This window comes from Urocampus carinirostris, chromosome 7 (genome assembly GCF_059441175.1).
Source record: "Urocampus carinirostris isolate Australia breed hairy pipefish chromosome 7, RoL_Ucar_1.0, whole genome shotgun sequence".
Taxonomy (NCBI): Eukaryota; Metazoa; Chordata; class Actinopteri; order Syngnathiformes; family Syngnathidae; genus Urocampus; species Urocampus carinirostris.
Window position 1 is genome coordinate 2,403,183 of NC_142355.1, and position 16,818 is coordinate 2,420,000.

Sequence of the window (16,818 nt, forward strand, 5' to 3'; positions counted from 1 at the left end):
ACATTGGTTATGGTCTTCCACAGCATTGTCAACCACCGGGGGCGGGTACAAGGACAAGACACAAATGAAGTGGCTGAGACATATATTGTAGCCCTGAACTACAGGCAGTAAGGCCAAATGTCAGAGTGGGATCATTTCCTTTAAGCAATCTGCCTCTGCTGCAATACTACAGGATTCTTATTGATGGATGGCAGCTATCGGAGTTCATTTGTGATTTAATTTCCGAGAACTATGCTTTAGAATTTAAAGAACTGTAGCAAATAGAGTAAGTAAGTGTATATATATACATATAATATATATTAGCGCATGTGCAGCACAGTAATGAGGTCATGAGGTTATGAGATCAAACCTTCGGTGTGGAGTTTGCATGTTCTCCCCGTGCTTGCGTGGGTTTCCTCCGGGCACTCCGGTTTCCTCCCACATTTCAAAAACATGCATGTCAGGTTAATTCTTTTGTAAATCTGTCCTGATGGTGGGGGGAACAGGTACCGATTAGATCAGGGGTGTCAAACTCATTTTACCTCGATAGAACAAACATTCTGTCGGGGGCCGGACTAGAAGATTAAAGAGAAAAAAAAGAGAGATAAAGAAATAAGAGAAAGCGGGAGGGAAAAGGAGAGTGGGCGGGACAAAGAAAGAGAAAGAGGGGGAGAGCGTGAGAAACAAAAGATAAAAAGTCGTGAGAGAGGGGGAAAGAAAGGGAGAGGAATAAAGAAATCCAAAGAGAAATAGAGAAACAGTAGGAGAGAAAAGAGAAAAAAAAAGCATGGAGAGAAAAGGAAAAAAGGAAATTAGCGCAAAATAAGTAAAAAAGACACAGAGAGAGAAAGAGACAAAGAGCAACAAAGGAAGAGAAAAAGAGAGATACGGAGAGTGAAAGAGACGGAGACAGAGAGTGGGAGAAAAGGGGTGGAAAAGAGAGAGAGAGAAAGAGAGAGAGAGAGAGAGAGAAATAAATAAATACAAGTACAGTGTCTTTGTTCGAGCCATCTGGCTTTGGCAACATCAAGTGAACATATTTCAACCTGCAGCTTGTTTTTCTCTTGCGCTTTTCTGGTTGTTGTCTAGCGGGCCGGATTCAATCCCCTAGCGGGCCTGATCTGGCCCGCGGGCCGCCTGTTTGGCACCTGTGGATTAGATGATGTTTAAATGTGTGAACCATTTTAAATAAGCAGCAAAGTAACGCACCTTGTTGTAACCACATTTTTTATATTTTATTAATAACAAATTACAGTATCATTTTTGGGCTACTGCAGTGCAACTTATTTGAAAGCACACACTTAGTTTTCATTCTAGGATAGAGCAAGTACCGGTGGTGAATGAATGAAATGAAATGATCTGCATTTCTATAGCGCTTTTCAAGTCAAGACTTCCCAAAGCGCTTTACAGTGTGCTTCACATTTCCCAATAGCGGCCTTGCAGCCATGTAAGGCGCTCACCTGCTTATTGGGGGTATTAGGGGTTCAGTGTCTTACCCAAGGACACTTCAACATGTAACACGGACGAGCCGGGATTCGCCCCATGAATACACTATCACTTCAAACAACAGACCACAACATTGTTACAGTGCTGGGAGAGTCGATGGGCAAACTGCTGCAATGGATCACGCTAATAAAGTGTCCTGCCCATTACGAAAAGCCACACAAGACAGCATTAGGAATCTGCTTTTAATAAACGCTCTCAAGTGTTTCAAGCATCCTCTCGAGCAATGTTCCCTGTCATTTTCCTCACGGGTCTGAGCCTTCACACAAAGTCGGTGAGCAACGCTTGAAACAGCAGTGAGCAACAGTAATCCCAAGTGTGGCAACTAATCCATGATCAAACATGTCCAAAACTCGACATCACGTTACATTTTGCTGAGTTTCCTGGCAATGCAAAAAAATGTTTTCACTTTTGAATGAATTGACTCATGTATTATTGCAAAAGTTGTACGGCCTACAAATGTCATTTGTTATTACAATTCTTTCAGAAGATTTGCATTTCTTTTTATTTCCTGATATATTTTGTCGCAAAATATTAACATTTTGGGGGGATTATTTAGTCGGTTGTAAGATACAAAACTGTATTTAATCACATTTTTGAGTGGAAGTACAATGTTGGCAACAAGAAAGAAATTTTTCGAATGCAACACAAACTTTTTCTTCTTTTTCCGTTTTTTTTCTATTTTTTTTTTTAATTCCTTGAAAAAATATCTCATTGTGTTTATTTTTTCCTAGCTGTTACTTTTTTCTTTTTGTTCTCTATTAACTTTTTTTTCCTTTGTTTGTTTCTTTTCTTTTTTTCTGGCTTTTTTCTGAATTTTTCCTTCTTTTTTTCTCTTCCGTTTGTTCCTTTTTTCCTCAGCTTTTCACTACTGTTTCATTGTTGGTATTTTTTTCTTTTTTGCTCTATTTCCCCCTTTCCTGCATACATTTACATAATATTTGGTCATATAGGGATGAAAGAAGCAAAAACAACCTGAAGAGCCGTTTAGGACCCGAAAGAGCCGGTTCCTTTTAGTGAGCCGAGCCGAAGAAGCCGGTTCTCAAAAAACTCTACTGACTTTACTCGACTTCGTTCTACTTTGACCTTGACTTCCAAATACCGCATTTAGAACACAGCGTCAGGGGAACCCTTGTATTTTTACCTTCATACACTGTACCTTTGACTTCATTCGCTTCTTAATTCGCAATTTCGAGCCCTGATTTTTGTGAGCCGGCTAGATTTTCCGGGTAGTGCGCAGTTGCACACACACATTGCTCTCGAGTAGCTGCATCTTTACAGTCGGCAGATTGTCGTCAGATTCCATCTGCTGGCTGCCATAGAAACTGGGGAGACTGGTATTAGAGTGACAGCTCCAAATTAAACTCATTTTTTTCAACAGTTGCTGCTTCCTGACTCAATAGATGGAATTTTTCATCTCAAGCTTGTTTTTGTCTTATTGCAGTGCCAACAATATGCCTAAACAAGTGGAGGTGAGGATGCACGAGAGTCACCTGGAGCCCATCGAGGCCCGGCCTCAGTCTAAGTGTGCCAAAATCTGCTCCAAGCTCTTCAAGAATCTCCTGCTCACGCTCACCGTCCTTGGTCAGTACTCGGTTTGCTACATGAAATAGAAGCAGTCGTCTGCAAGGTTTGGACCAGGGGTGGGCATTTTTTGTGAGTCACGGGCAGGGTTGGGTAGGGTTACTTTAACTTCAGCTCATCTCATCCCATTAGCTGCACCGTTTATCCTCAGTAGGGTCACGGGGGTGCTGGAGCCCATCCCAGCAATCATCGGGCAGTGGGCAGGGGACACCCCGAACTGGTTGCCAGCCGATCGCAGGGCACACGGGGACAGACAACTCACTTGATCATTCGCACCTAGGGACAATTTGAACCGACAATTAAGGGGACACCCTGAACTGGTTGCCAGCCAATCGCAGGGCACACGGGGACAGACAACTCACTCGCTCATTCGCACCTAGGGACAATTTGAACCGACAATTAAGGGGACACCCTGAACTGGTTGCCAGCCAATCACAGGGCACACGGGGACAGACAACTCACTCGCTCATTCGCACCTAGGGACAATTTGAACCGACAATTAAGGGGACATCCTGAACTGGTTGCCAGCCAATCGCAGGGCACACGGGGCCAGACAACTCACTCGCTCATTCGCACCTAGGGACGATTTGAACCGGCCAATTCAGGGGACACCCTGAACTGGTTGCCAGCCAATCGCAGGGCACACGGGGACAGACAACTCACTCGCTCATTCGCACCTAGGGACAATTTGAACCGACAATTAAGGGGACACCCTGAACTGGTTGCCAGCCAATCACAGGGCACACGGGGACAGACAACTCACTCGCTCATTCGCACCTAGGGACAATTTGGACCGGCCGATTCACCTGAAATGCATGTCTTTGGAATGTGGGAGGAAACCGGAGTGCCCGGAGGAAACCCACGCAAGCACGGGGAGAACATACAAACTCCGCACAGGCTGGATTTGAACCCACGCAGGAGGTTCCCAAGACATGAACTGTGCCGCACATGCGCTAAACACTGCCCCGCCGTGCTGCCTGTTACCTAACTTGATTACTTTCAATGACTTTTGGATTACTTCAATACCAAATATGCTCATAAAAGACAAAATAAACTAAATATGAATAAAATGATGACTCACAACAGGTGGTAAGCTTTCTCTCCTGGCTTTGATCTCTTTGATCTCCGGCAAAACTAACATTAAATGCGACAGAAACAAAATGAAAATCAATCCAAACATCATTTTTACCATTCCATGTATTCGGTTACTCCCCAAGCCTGCACATAATTTATTAATTTTATTCATATTGAGTTTCTTTTGTCTTTTATTAGCATATTTGGAATTGGAGTAATCCAAAAGTAATTGAAAGTAATCCAGTTAAAGTAACCCTACCCAACCCTGATCACGGGCCGCATTGGATTAAAAGGAAAGAAAAAACAATGTTTTGTTTTTTGTATCTAGTTTCGAATATTATACCTCGGCCATTTTATTAATTTTATGACATTTGATTAATACTTTGATCATAAAACAAATACACAATAAAAAATAAAATGAGAAAGTACAGAAAAATACAGCCAGGTATTTGAATGTCGGCCTTGAGGAAAGAGTGTCAAGAACCAGGGCAGGAAACAGGATCGAGAACCCAATAGCGTAACGTACTCACAATTTATTAGAGAGAGGAGGAATGCACGCACACTTGATCCGGGCATCGATGGTCGCAGAAGTGGATTGAAATCGGAACAAAAGAGTTGTCGAAATCAAACAGATCAGGCAAAAAATAAAACAGGATCAAACACCGGCAGATTCACAGACTAGGAATTTCACACAGAGTTTAACGGGAGTCTTGCAGGCGCTCTGACAACTAACGGCTCAAAGGACCGCGGTTAAGTACTCCCAAGGAGCAATCAGTCAACGCGTCTCAGCCGGTGTCCATGGGCGGGGCCAAGTAGGCGCCGTGGCAACCGCGACAGAACCCGGCACCCCCTGGCTGGGACCAAATGGGCGCCATGACAACCGTGACAAAGAGAAATGTTTGTAGGTTTTTTTGGTATATATTATAATAATTACCGTATTTTCCGCACTATAAGGCGCACCTAAAAGCCTTTATTTTTTTCAAAAGCTGACCATGCGCCTTATAATACAGTGCGCCTTATATATGGCTCAATACTAAGTCGCAAAGTCTTGCAACTAATCCAAGCAGCCGCCGACTAGATTTTCCCCCAAACGCAGTGCATGCTGGGATTTATATACCGGCGTTTCATTGGCTAACCAATGTGTTAATCATCATTCGAATCGATCACTATTGGCTAAAGTTATTCGGAGGTAAAGGGGGCGGATCCTTTTTATCATTTACAGGCCCGCATAGGCTAAAGGGGCAAAACAAAGCCTGCAATTGGCCGAAAAAGATGTGTCAATCATCAGTTGAATCGATCACTATTGGCTAAAGTTATTCGGAGGTCAAGGGGCGGATCCTTTTTATCATTTACAGGCTGGCATTGGCTGAAGCGGCAAAACAAAGCCTGCAATTGGCCGAAAAAGATGAATGTGAATAGCATTTTAGGTCGAACTACGGCATAGAGGAAACAGTGTTTTACTATTCTGTACTGTATTTGTAAATATTTTACTCTCCTGGATTTACTACACTCACGGATATAAGAGGACCATGGTTGCACATTATTATTGAACACAACGACTTCGGTGAGCTACTCCGGCTATATATTTTCCCAGTATCTTATTTCAGACTGAACTCGATGTTTCTGTGATTAGTGGTGCAGATAATGGCTGGAATGGAGTGTCTATTTTTAAATTCAACTCAATTCCAAGTGTTTATTGTCATATGCACAGTAAAGTTGCGAGCGAAAAAGAAAATAGAAACTAAGGAATGGTTGGCATTTCTTGAATCCCAAGACTTTAACCTTCCGAATGATGGAACGATGCATTTGAGTGACATCGTACGGACACCGCATCCGCACGTGTCTACGACACGTATTTGCGTCTTTGCAAGCTTTGGGAATGTTAAGGGGGTAAGAAGTTGGACTGAACTATCTGACTGTTTTGTCGACGTTCCCATTGTAGCGCCTTATAATCCGGTGCGCCTTATCTATGGAATATATAGGACCAAAAACTATTTTTTTGGGGTGCGCCCTATAACCCGGTGCGCCTTATAGTGCGGAAAATACGGTAATCTGTGTGTATTTATTGCTTTCAACACAAAAGATATTCCCAAGCACCACCCTGGTCCAGTTAGAACGGTGGCCGGCAACCCAAAATGGTAAAAGAGCCACAAAATATTAAAAGCCTTATAATGAATGCAACAGATACCGTATAGAATAGAATAGAATAGAATAGAATAGAATAGAATAGAATAGAATAGAATAGAATAGAATACACCTTTATTGTCATTGTTACAACATGTTTTGAATATATTGTGACAACGAAATTGGACGTGGCACTCCAGGTCCACGTTTTACAGTGAGGGTAAAGAAAACGAAGAAGATAAAGGAACAAAGAAGATGTTTGTACTGTCCTTGTTGCAGGCTTTGTTTTCCTCCGGAGTGGGGTGCATGAGGGGGTGAGGGACAGACAGAGATGGCTGGATCCAACTAGATGTTTGATCTTACTGTACACACGGTCCAGTGTTTTTTTCCCTAATTGCTCAGTCCAGTTGGACTAAACTATCTGACTGTTTTGTCCACGCTCCCATTGTAGCGCCTTATCATCCGGTGCGCCTTATGTATGTCAAATATAGGACCAAAAACTATTTTTTCGGGGTGCGCTCTATAACCCGGTGCACCTTATAGTGCGGGAAATACGGTATTTTAAACATTTTCATTTGGCGGGCAAGATTAGAAAGCCCAAGGGCCGTATTTTGCCTACCCCTGGTTCGGACAGTAGGATGACTTGCTGCCGTGACCTTTAATCCATCCTCACTACCTGTTGCAATTATAACCCAGTCAACCACACGAGCTCTGGCTGTGCATAACAACTATTGCCATCACCAAGGATCGCTGCAACTGAGATTTGTCTTGACACAAGGAAAGGGCATCCATGCAAGAATTTGAGGCCTGGAGCCACTCATGACATTTGCATTACTGCGTCTGACATGCTTTTTGCATGTATGCAAAATGGAGGCTTGCATCATGTGATTATTTGTGAATATTAAGTGCATTTGAAGTTCCATGACACCTGGTTGCGCAGGTAGGAGTAAAACATCCTTAATAATGACAGTTACCCTTACATACCTGTCGAGCTCCAGGGCTCCATGCCCATACAAAATACAAAATAATCATACACCAGGGGTGTCAAACTCATTTGAACTCTGGGGCCACACCATAGAACAAACATTCTGTCGGGGGCCGGACTAGTAGATGAAAGAGAAACAAAAAGAGAGATAAAGAAATAAGAGAAAGAGGGAGGGAAAAGGAGAGAGGGCGGGACAAAGAAAGAAAAAGAGAGAGAGAGAGGGAGAAACAAAAGTAATAAAAAGTCGTGAGAGAGGGGGAAAAGAAAGGGAGAGGAAGAAAGAAATCCAAAGAGAAATAGAGAGACAGAAGGAGAGAAAAGGGAAAAGAAAGCACAAAGGGTAGGAAGAGAGAAAGAGAAAAGGAAAAAAGGAAGTGAGAGCAAAAGAAGTTAAAAGACAGAGAGAGAAAGAGACAAAGAGCAACAAAAGAAGAAAAAAAGAGACACAGAGAGTGAAAGAGACAGAGAGTGTGAGAAACAAAAGATAAAAAGTCATGAAAGAGGGGGGAAAAGAAAGGGAGAGGAAGAAAGAAATCCAAAAAGTAATAGAAAGACAGAAGGAGAGAAAAGAAAGCGCAAAGAGTATGAAGAGAGAAAGAGAAAAGGACAAAAAGAAGTTAGAGTAAAATAGGTTAAAAGACACACAGAGAGAAAGAGACAAAGAGCAACAAAGGAAGAGAAAAAGAGAGAGAGTGGGAGAAAAGAGGTGGAAAAGAGAGAGAGAGAAAGAAATACAAGTACAGTGTCTTTGTTCGAGGCAACATCAAGTTGACATATTTCAACCTGCCGCTTGTTTTTCTCTTGCGCTTCTCTGAGTGTTGTCTGGCGGGCCGGATTCAATCCCTTAGCGGGCCTGATCTGGCCCGCCTGCCGCCTCTTTGACACCTGTGTCATACACCATATTTTTCAAACATGTTTATTTATGTAGTTTAACATGTTATATCGTACATGTTTTTCCTTATACAGTAATCCCGCGGTTATCACGGTTAATAGGGACCAAAACCACCCGCGAAAAGTAAAAATACGCGAAGTAGCGAGGCCCGTTCAAAAATGCTTAAAAAAAAATGTATATAACAATAATAATATATATCTCATCTCATCTCAGTAGCTACACCGCTTATCCTCAGTAGGGTCGCGGGGGTGCTGGAGCCCATCCCAGCAATCATCGGGCAGTGGGCAGGGGACACCCTGAACTGGTTGCCAGCCAATCGCAGGGCACACAGGGACAGACAACTCGCTAGCTCATTCACACCTAGGGACAATTTGGACCGGCCAATTCAGGGGACACCCTGAACTGGTTGCTAGCCAATCGCAGGGCACACAGGGACAGACAACTCATTCGCTCATTCACACCTATGGACAATTTGGACCGGCCAATTCACCTGAAATGCATGTTTTTTTGGAACGTGTGAGGAAACCGGAGTGCCCGGAGGAAACCCACGCAAGCACGGGGAGAACATACAAACTCCGCACAGGAAGTCTGGAGCTGGATTTGAACCCACGACATGAACTGTGCTGCACAAGCGCTAACCACTGCGCCGCCGTGCCATTAAAACCAACCATTGAAAAAAACCACAAAAAAAAAAAAATACATTTTTAAAATTAGTTGATTTGATTATTATTGTTTTTTAGACCCGGGTAATGGGGACCAAAACCACCCGCGAAAAGTAAAAATCTGCGAAGTAGCGACGCCTCTTCGAAAATGCTTTAAAAAAAAATATATATAACAATAATAATATATTTTTTTTAATTATTATTTCATTTTATTATTATTACTTTTTAGACCCGCGAAGCTCTGAACTTTCTTAACTTACAACATAATCATTCGTAATATAATGCATCAAAGCAAATGAGCCGTTGGAGAGCCGGCTCTCTTTAACGAGTTGAGCCGAAAAAGCCGGTTCCCTAAAAAGAGACTTCCTTTCACTACACAACTACCACGGAATGATGCATGATGGGAAATCCCCAGGCAGCAGACACATGCTCACAGTAGCATTAACATAATAATAATAATAATAATAATAATTTCCTTGTATTGTCATTCTGTGTAACAATGTACACAGAACGAAATGTCGATTGCACCTGACCCGTTGTAGCGAGCCGATGCAGCCGCAGCCAACAGAGGGCGCCGCCGACCACTTTTTAAGTCTTAGGAATGACTCGGCCGGGGCGCGAACCACCGACCTCCCAGTCTCAAAGCGGGCGCCATGTTATATTGTACATGTGTTTCGTGATATCATAGATATTGTTAATGAACATTTTGTTGTGAGCTACTGAGTTGCTCGACATGAAAGAAGTTTATTATAAAAAAAGTTCAAAAATGAAGTTGTTTGGACGTTCACTGTAGAAGGAAAAAATACATGCAAATAGAATTAAGTCGAATAATACATTTTCTTATTCAAATTAATAATTCATTTTCTGGAATAAATGATTGTTGGTAATATACTGATTAAAGGGATAACCACACACCTGTCTTTTTTCATTTTCTCCTTTTATACTTCCGTTTTTTCTTAACTTCTTTATACAACATCATAATTCATAATATAATGCACCAAAACAAGTGAGTCGTTTGAGAGCCGGCTCTCTTTAACGAGTTGAGCCGAAAAAGGCGGTTCACTAAAAAGAGACGGACTTCCTTTCACTACACAACTACCACGGAATGATGCATGATGGGAAATCCCCAGGTGGCAGACCTATGCGCACAGGAACATCAAACCGCTCGCTTCGTTTGCAACAAAAAAAACGATACGGAGATAGAGGCTACCGCGGCGAACTCGTTTGACTTGACTGATTTGCCGTTTCGGGATAGTCGGTGTATAGCGGATGGTACCCCTAATTGACAAATTTGCGTTTTCCCGTACAGATTTTCTTATACGTCGTACACGTCTTAAAATGCATAATAAACATACTTTGTACGGCAAAAACATACAGGTTGAACGTTATGCCCTTATTAAGTGATATTAACCCTTAAAAACACAACACCTATTTACTCACAGACTATGCAGATTCAAAAGAAAGATAATTGGTGAAAAAATCTCATTGTGTTTATTTTTTCCCAGCTGTTACTTTTTTCTTTTTGTTCTCTATTTACTTTTTTTCCTTTGTTTCATTCTTTTCTTTTTTTCTGTCTTTTTTCTGAAATTTCCCTTCTTTTTTCTCTACCTTTTGTTTCTTTTTTTCTCAGCTTTTCACTACTTTTTCATATTGGTATTTTTTTCTTTTTTGTTCTATTGCCACCCCTTCCTTTAAGTCATTTTGTGCATAATTTCACATAATATTTGGTCGTGTAGGGATTAAAGAAGCAAAAACAACCCGAAGAGCCGTTTAGGACCCGAAAGAGCCGGTTCCTTTGAGTGAGCCGAGCTGAAGAAGCCGGTTCTCGAAAAACTCTACTGACTTTACTCAATTTCATTCTACTTCGACATTGACTTCAAAATACCGCATTTAGAACACAGCGTCAGGGGAACCCTTGTTTTTTTACCTTCATGCACTGTAACTTTGACTTAATTAGCTTCCTAATTAGCAATTTCGAGCCCTGATTTTTGTGAGCCGGCTAGATTTTCTTGTGCGCGGAAAAGCTCTGGGTAGTGCGCAGTTGCGCACGCACGCAGCTTTGAGGGAACATTGCTGATATGTAAACAGCGGGCTTCTTGATTAGATTAATGTTTACATGCTACGGTCCTCAGCCATACACAACCAATAAATACATGTTTGGAGACCGGTGATACCAACTTGGACCACCAGGGGACGCTAGCCCCCTTGACTTGTCTGAAGTTGGCTGCTTCCTGGTTGAGTGGCCAGGAAAAATCACTTACTTTTTTTGTTTGTTTACTTGATTTTGCTTGGATGACATTCATAGTTACTATCTTTGCATAAGACAGGGGATGGGCCAGGCCAAGAGGAAAAGAATGATTGATTTTTATTTTTGTATTTGCGGAAACAATGAATCTAATACCTCTGCAATCAAAGATAAAAAAGAAGGGACATCCATCTATCTATCTATCTATCTATCTATCTATCTATCTATCTATCTATCTATCTATCTATCTATCTATCTAGACATCTATCTTTCCCTTTCTCTATCTATCTATCTCCCCCTTTCTCTATCTATCTATCTATCTATCTAGACATCTATCTATCTATCTATCTATCTATCTATCTATCTATCTATCTATCTATCTATCTATCTATCTATCTATCTATCTATCTATCTATCCATCTATCTATCTATCTATCTATCTATCTATCTATCTATCTATCTATCTATCTATCTATCTATCTATCTATCTATCTATCTATCTATCCATCTATCTAGACATCTATCTAGACATCTATCTATCTACAATTTATATTTGTTATGAATTCGAATGAAACTTTAATAGTGCTCTGAAACCTTTTACAGTAAATGAAATAGAATTTCAACACAACTAACATGACTAATGAACAGTAGAAAGTCAAATTTCAAAATAAATTCAAACATTAAACTGGGAAATAAGAAAAAGAAAAGAAAGAAACAAAGGAAAAAAGGTAAATAGAGAACAAAAAGAAAAAAGTAACAGCTAACCCTAACCAAAAGAGCTGAAAAAAAAGAAACAAAAGGAAGAGAAAAAAGAAGGAAAATTTCATAAAAAAGCAAGAAAAAAAGAAAAGAAGGAAACAAAAGAAAAAAAGTAAATAGTGAACAAAAAGAAAAAAGTAACAGCTGGGAAAAAATAAACACAATGAGATTTTTTTTAAAGGAATTTTTAAAAAATAGAAAAAAACAGGGAAAAAGAAGAAAAAGTTTGTGTTGCATTCAAATAACTTCCCATGATACCAAGTCAATATTGTTGCCAATATTGTACTTCCACTCAAAAATGTGATTAAATACAGTTCTGTATCGTGCACCCGACTCAATAAGCCCCCAAAAATGTTGGTATTATGGGACAAAAGATACCAGAAATGGAAATCTAGTGACGTTTGTAGGCCGTACAACCTTTGCAATAGTAAATGAGTCATTTCATTCAAAAGTGAAAAATAATTTTGCATTGCCGGAAACTCAGCAAAATGTAAGTTAATGTCAAGTTTTGGACATGATTGATAATGGATTAGTTGCCACAATGGGGATTTCTGTTGCTCACTGCTGTTTCAAGCGTTGCTCATCGACTTTGTGTGAACGCTCAGACCCGTAAGGAAAATGACAGGGAACATTGAATTACACACATGAAGGTCTGTAATATAGGGGGTGTTACCAAGGTAACCACGTCACGTACGTTACGTTCTTTTCCTGGCCAGCCCGTCACTTTGGCCTGCAAATGGCTGCCATCAATGTTCTTTTTTTAACTCTAGCCTGTCAGCCAGATTTTTGCAGCATGCATTGTGCGCTCATCAGTGCTCGTCACTCTCTGAGTGACGGAATGATGTGTGCAGTTTGTTCTTCACGGAGGAAATTACAGTGGCACAATTCGTTTCAAGATTGTCCTCGAAGCTCTAATTCACAGGTGTCAAACAGGCGGCCCGCGGGCCGGATCAGGCCCGCTAAGGGATTGAATCCAGCCCGCGAGACAATGCTGAAGGAAGCGCAAGAGAAAAACGAGCTGCAGTGAGAAATATGTCCACTTGATTTCGCCAAAGCCAGGCGCCTCTCACAGTGACAGTGTACTGTATTTCTTTCTTTCTTTCTCTCTCTTTCTCCCCCCTCTCTCTCTCTCTTCCTCCATTTTTCTCTCACTTTCTATCCCTCTCCCCTCTACTCTGTCTCTCTTTTTCTTTCTTTGTTCCTTTTTGTCTCGTTCTCTACCTGTGTCTTTTTACCTTCTTTTGCTCTCTCTTCCATTTTTCCTTTTCTTTGTAATCTCTCTCTCTCTCTTGTGTCCCCTTCCTCTTTCTCCCCTTCTCTCTTTCATTACTTTCCTCTTTCTCTCTCTCTATTTCCATTTGGATTTCTTTTTCTTTCTTTCTCCCTCTCTCACTATTTGTCTTTTTATCTCTTTTGTTTCTTACATTCTCTCTCTCTTACTCTCTTTTATCTCTCTTTCTTTCTCTCTTGCTTTGTCCCACCCTGTCTCTTTTTCTCTCCCTCTTTCTCTCTTTTTCTTTTTCCTCAATCTACTAGTCTTTCTTTCTTTGTTTCTTTCTTTCTCTCCATTGTTACTTTTCATTCCTTTTTTCTTTCTTTCTTTCTTTCTTTCTTTGATTCTTTCCTTCTCCCCATCTTTCCTTTTCATTCTTCCTTTTTTCTTTTTTTTGTTATTTCATTCTTTCTTTCCCCCATATTTCCTTTTCATTCTTCTTTTATTCTTTTTTACTTTCTTTCCGTCCATCTCTCCATTCCATTCTTCCATCCTCATTGGTCTGGCCCCCGACAGAATGTTTGTTCTATCGTGTGGCCCCCGAGTTAAAATGAGTTTGACACCCCTGCTCTAATTGATCGTAACGTGAGAATTTTCCCGATATGCGATTATGATTTCAAAAGAATCGGTCCACTCACTCCAGTAGGAATGAAATCATTTGAATGCCTTTTGTAACATTTAGACATCATCTGAGCGCTGTGCTAGCAAAAAAAAATCCAAATGGAGAGAGCATAAAACATACCTGTCGCCTTACAAAGTCTTGTATTTTCCCTTAAAAATACAAGATAATCTAACACCATATTTTTTTTCCGATGTGTTTATTTACCTAGTTTAACATCTCATCTCATTAGCTGTACTGCTTATCCTCAGTAGGGTCGCGGGGGTGCTGGAGCCCATCCCAGCAATCATCGGGCAGTGGGCAGGGGACACCCTGAACTGGTTGCCAGCCAATCCCAGGGCACACGGGGACAGACAACTCGCTCGCTCATTCACACCCAGGGACAATTTGGACCGGCCAATTCAGGGGACACCCTGAACTGGTTGCTAGCCAATTGCAGGGCACACGGACAGACAACTCGCTCGCTCATTCACACCTAGGGACAATTTGGACCGGCCAATCCACCTGAAAAGCATGTCTTTGGAATGTGGGAGGAAACCCACGCAAGCACGGGGAGAACATACAAACTCCGCACAGGAAGTCCGGTAGCTGGATTTGAACCCACACAGGAGGTTCCCAAGACCTTAGAACTGTACCGCACACGCGCTAACCATTGCGCCGCCGTGCTGCCCCGTAGTTTAACATGTTTATGCTTAAAAACGCGTGGAGTCTTTTTTAAGATTTTGCATCCAAGCATTAACACTAGTGACAAAGAGCGCCCTCTTCTGGGACGCTTTGTTAGGGTTACTGTTTGCTAACATGAAGCTCACAACTGGATCTTTGGCATGCTGACTGTAAACTTTGCCTCACCTCTATTGGCTAGTGCCGTTAAAATTTGCCTCTTATCGACCGGCGCTGTTAAAACCCGAACAGTGACGATTCTGGATGTCCAAATGCTTCATCACTCAAATAACAAAAAGGAATTATAGATCCCTGAAACAAAAATGCAATGTCTGGTGATTACACCATTAGATTTTGGTTAATCTTGCAGCCTTATTTTATCATACCTGTCAAGCTGTACGAAGTATGTTTATGATGCATTTTAAGACGTGTACGACGTACGAAAAAATCTGGACGTAAAAACGCAAATTTATCAATGTTGGGTACCATACACGTCTATCACCAAACGGCAAATCAATCAAGTCAAACCAGTTCGCCGCAGTAGCCTCTATCTCTGTATCGTTTTTTTTTTGTTGCAAACAAAGCGAGCCGTTTAATGTAGTGAAAGGAGGTCCATCTCTTTTTTTAGAGAATCGGCTTTTTCGGCTCAACTCATTAAAGAGAGCCGGCTCTCAAACGGCTCACTTGCTTTGATGCATTATATTATGAACTAGACAATTCCCGCGGCAATTGTAAGAGTTGCGATTGATCTGGAAGATGATCCTGGCATGTACATATAACCTCGGTTGTTAGCATTATGAGTTAGCATAAAGTTTTTAACTCAGAGAGATGTTTCTGTCATTTTTTACTTGGTTCTGTGGGGGGACTCCGCCCCCCCACACCCCCCCCCCCAGTACTGGCAAGTTCATTTGAGATGGGCCCACAACCGTTAGCAACAAGGATATGCCTTGTGGAGGTCTAAAAAACACATTCATGGTAATGACGTAGTAATAACACTGTTATTACATGTTAGCATCAGTTTCTAGCATGTCTCATTAGCATAACTCATCAACATGAGGCCATTAGCATAATTTGTAAATATGAAGTCGTTAAAATATTGCCATTACCAAAATTGATATGACATGATGCTATTATCCATCCATCCATCAATCCATTCGTTTTTCCATCCATCTATCCATCCATTTCACGAAGCGATTCTAGCAGAAAATGTGTTGGGGTCTGCAAAAGATCTGAGAGTTTTAGACTTGTTTTCTTCATTTGAAATTCGGAAACGAGGTCGGCAACAGGAGGCAGGCAGGTAACGGGGCAAAACAGATCGGATAATGTGCAGGCAGAACGGGGCAGAGTCAGGTCCGGAAACAGGTTGGCAACGAGGATCAGGCAGAGAACAGCAGGGCAGGAACAGAGTCTGACGTAAGGGCTTACTGAGCTGGAGGCAACAGTTCGCATAACGATCTGACAGGGATCTGTTGAAAGCCGGGGGTTTAAAAGAAGTACTTCAGCCAATCAGCTCACAGGGCTGTTGGCGCCAATTGAGCAGTCGCAGGTGCTCTGAATCGGCAATCATGACACGTAGATTGCTAGTATTGTCATGGTATTCAAATAGGTGCCGGTTTTATGTTTGTATGGTTTATTAGCGCTCAAAGAGGAATTGCAACCATTCATATGGGGAGCAATGTTTACAGTACTTTTTATCCTGTATTGGTTTGCACACGCAAACTGGAACACTCATCTGCTGGTCGTAAACTGTAACAAGCAGTGAGCGGTGTCTAGTGGTAACAACTGGAAATGCTTGAGTCCGTTGTTGTCATGGTTGCCATGGCGCTCAATTGGTCTTCGCCGTGTGGCGCCATGTTCTGTCACGGTTGCCACAGCGCCCAATTGGCCACGCCCACTGACACCAGCTGAAATGCATTGACAGATTGTTGCCGGGCGACTTAAATGGGGTCTCACGAGTTGCCTGGTTGTCAGAGCGTCTCCTGTGTGAAATGCCTAGTTCCGTGAATTTTCCTGTGTTTGATTCAGTTTTTTTTGGGGGGCCTAATCTGTTTGTATTTGACAACTTTTCTTGTTCGGATTTGAATCCACTTCCGCGACCATCGATCCCCGGATCGAGTGTGCGCGCATTCCTCCTCTCCCTAATAAACTGTGAGTACGTTACGCGATTGGGTTCTCCTTTCCTGTTTCCTGTCCTGGTTCCTGACAGTTGTAAGATTTTTCTTCCAAATAAAAATTCTTGTGTTTAGAGGCGCTTGTATAAAAAGGTACCACTGTATTCTAAATGTTAAAATGTTTTTGTTTGTTTTCTACTCTACAGGTGTGATCTTGGGAGCAGTGTCAGGAATGCTGCTTCGTGTTGCTTCGCCGATTCACCCAGACATAGTCATGGTCATCGCCTTCCCTGGAGATATCCTCATGAGGATGCTGAAGATGTTGATCCTGCCTCTCATTATCTCCAG

At 41.8% G+C, this 16,818-nt stretch overlaps 1 protein-coding gene across 2 annotated transcripts in view; it reads left to right on the forward strand.

The window, feature by feature from the left end:
- The window catches only part of LOC148362105 (excitatory amino acid transporter 2-like), a 105,484-nt gene that overhangs the window by 48,364 nt on the left and 40,302 nt on the right, over nt 1-16,818 (forward strand). For both annotated transcript variants that reach the window (XM_088339538.1, XM_088339539.1), the window contains exons 2-3: nt 2,927-3,066; nt 16,677-16,818. The exon at nt 16,677-16,818 is cut by the window's right edge and continues 11 nt beyond it. In XM_088339538.1, coding sequence (XP_088195664.1) covers nt 2,937-3,066; nt 16,677-16,818 — 272 coding nt within the window. In that variant the 5' untranslated portion in view covers nt 2,927-2,936. The remainder of the gene's footprint in view (nt 1-2,926; nt 3,067-16,676) is intronic.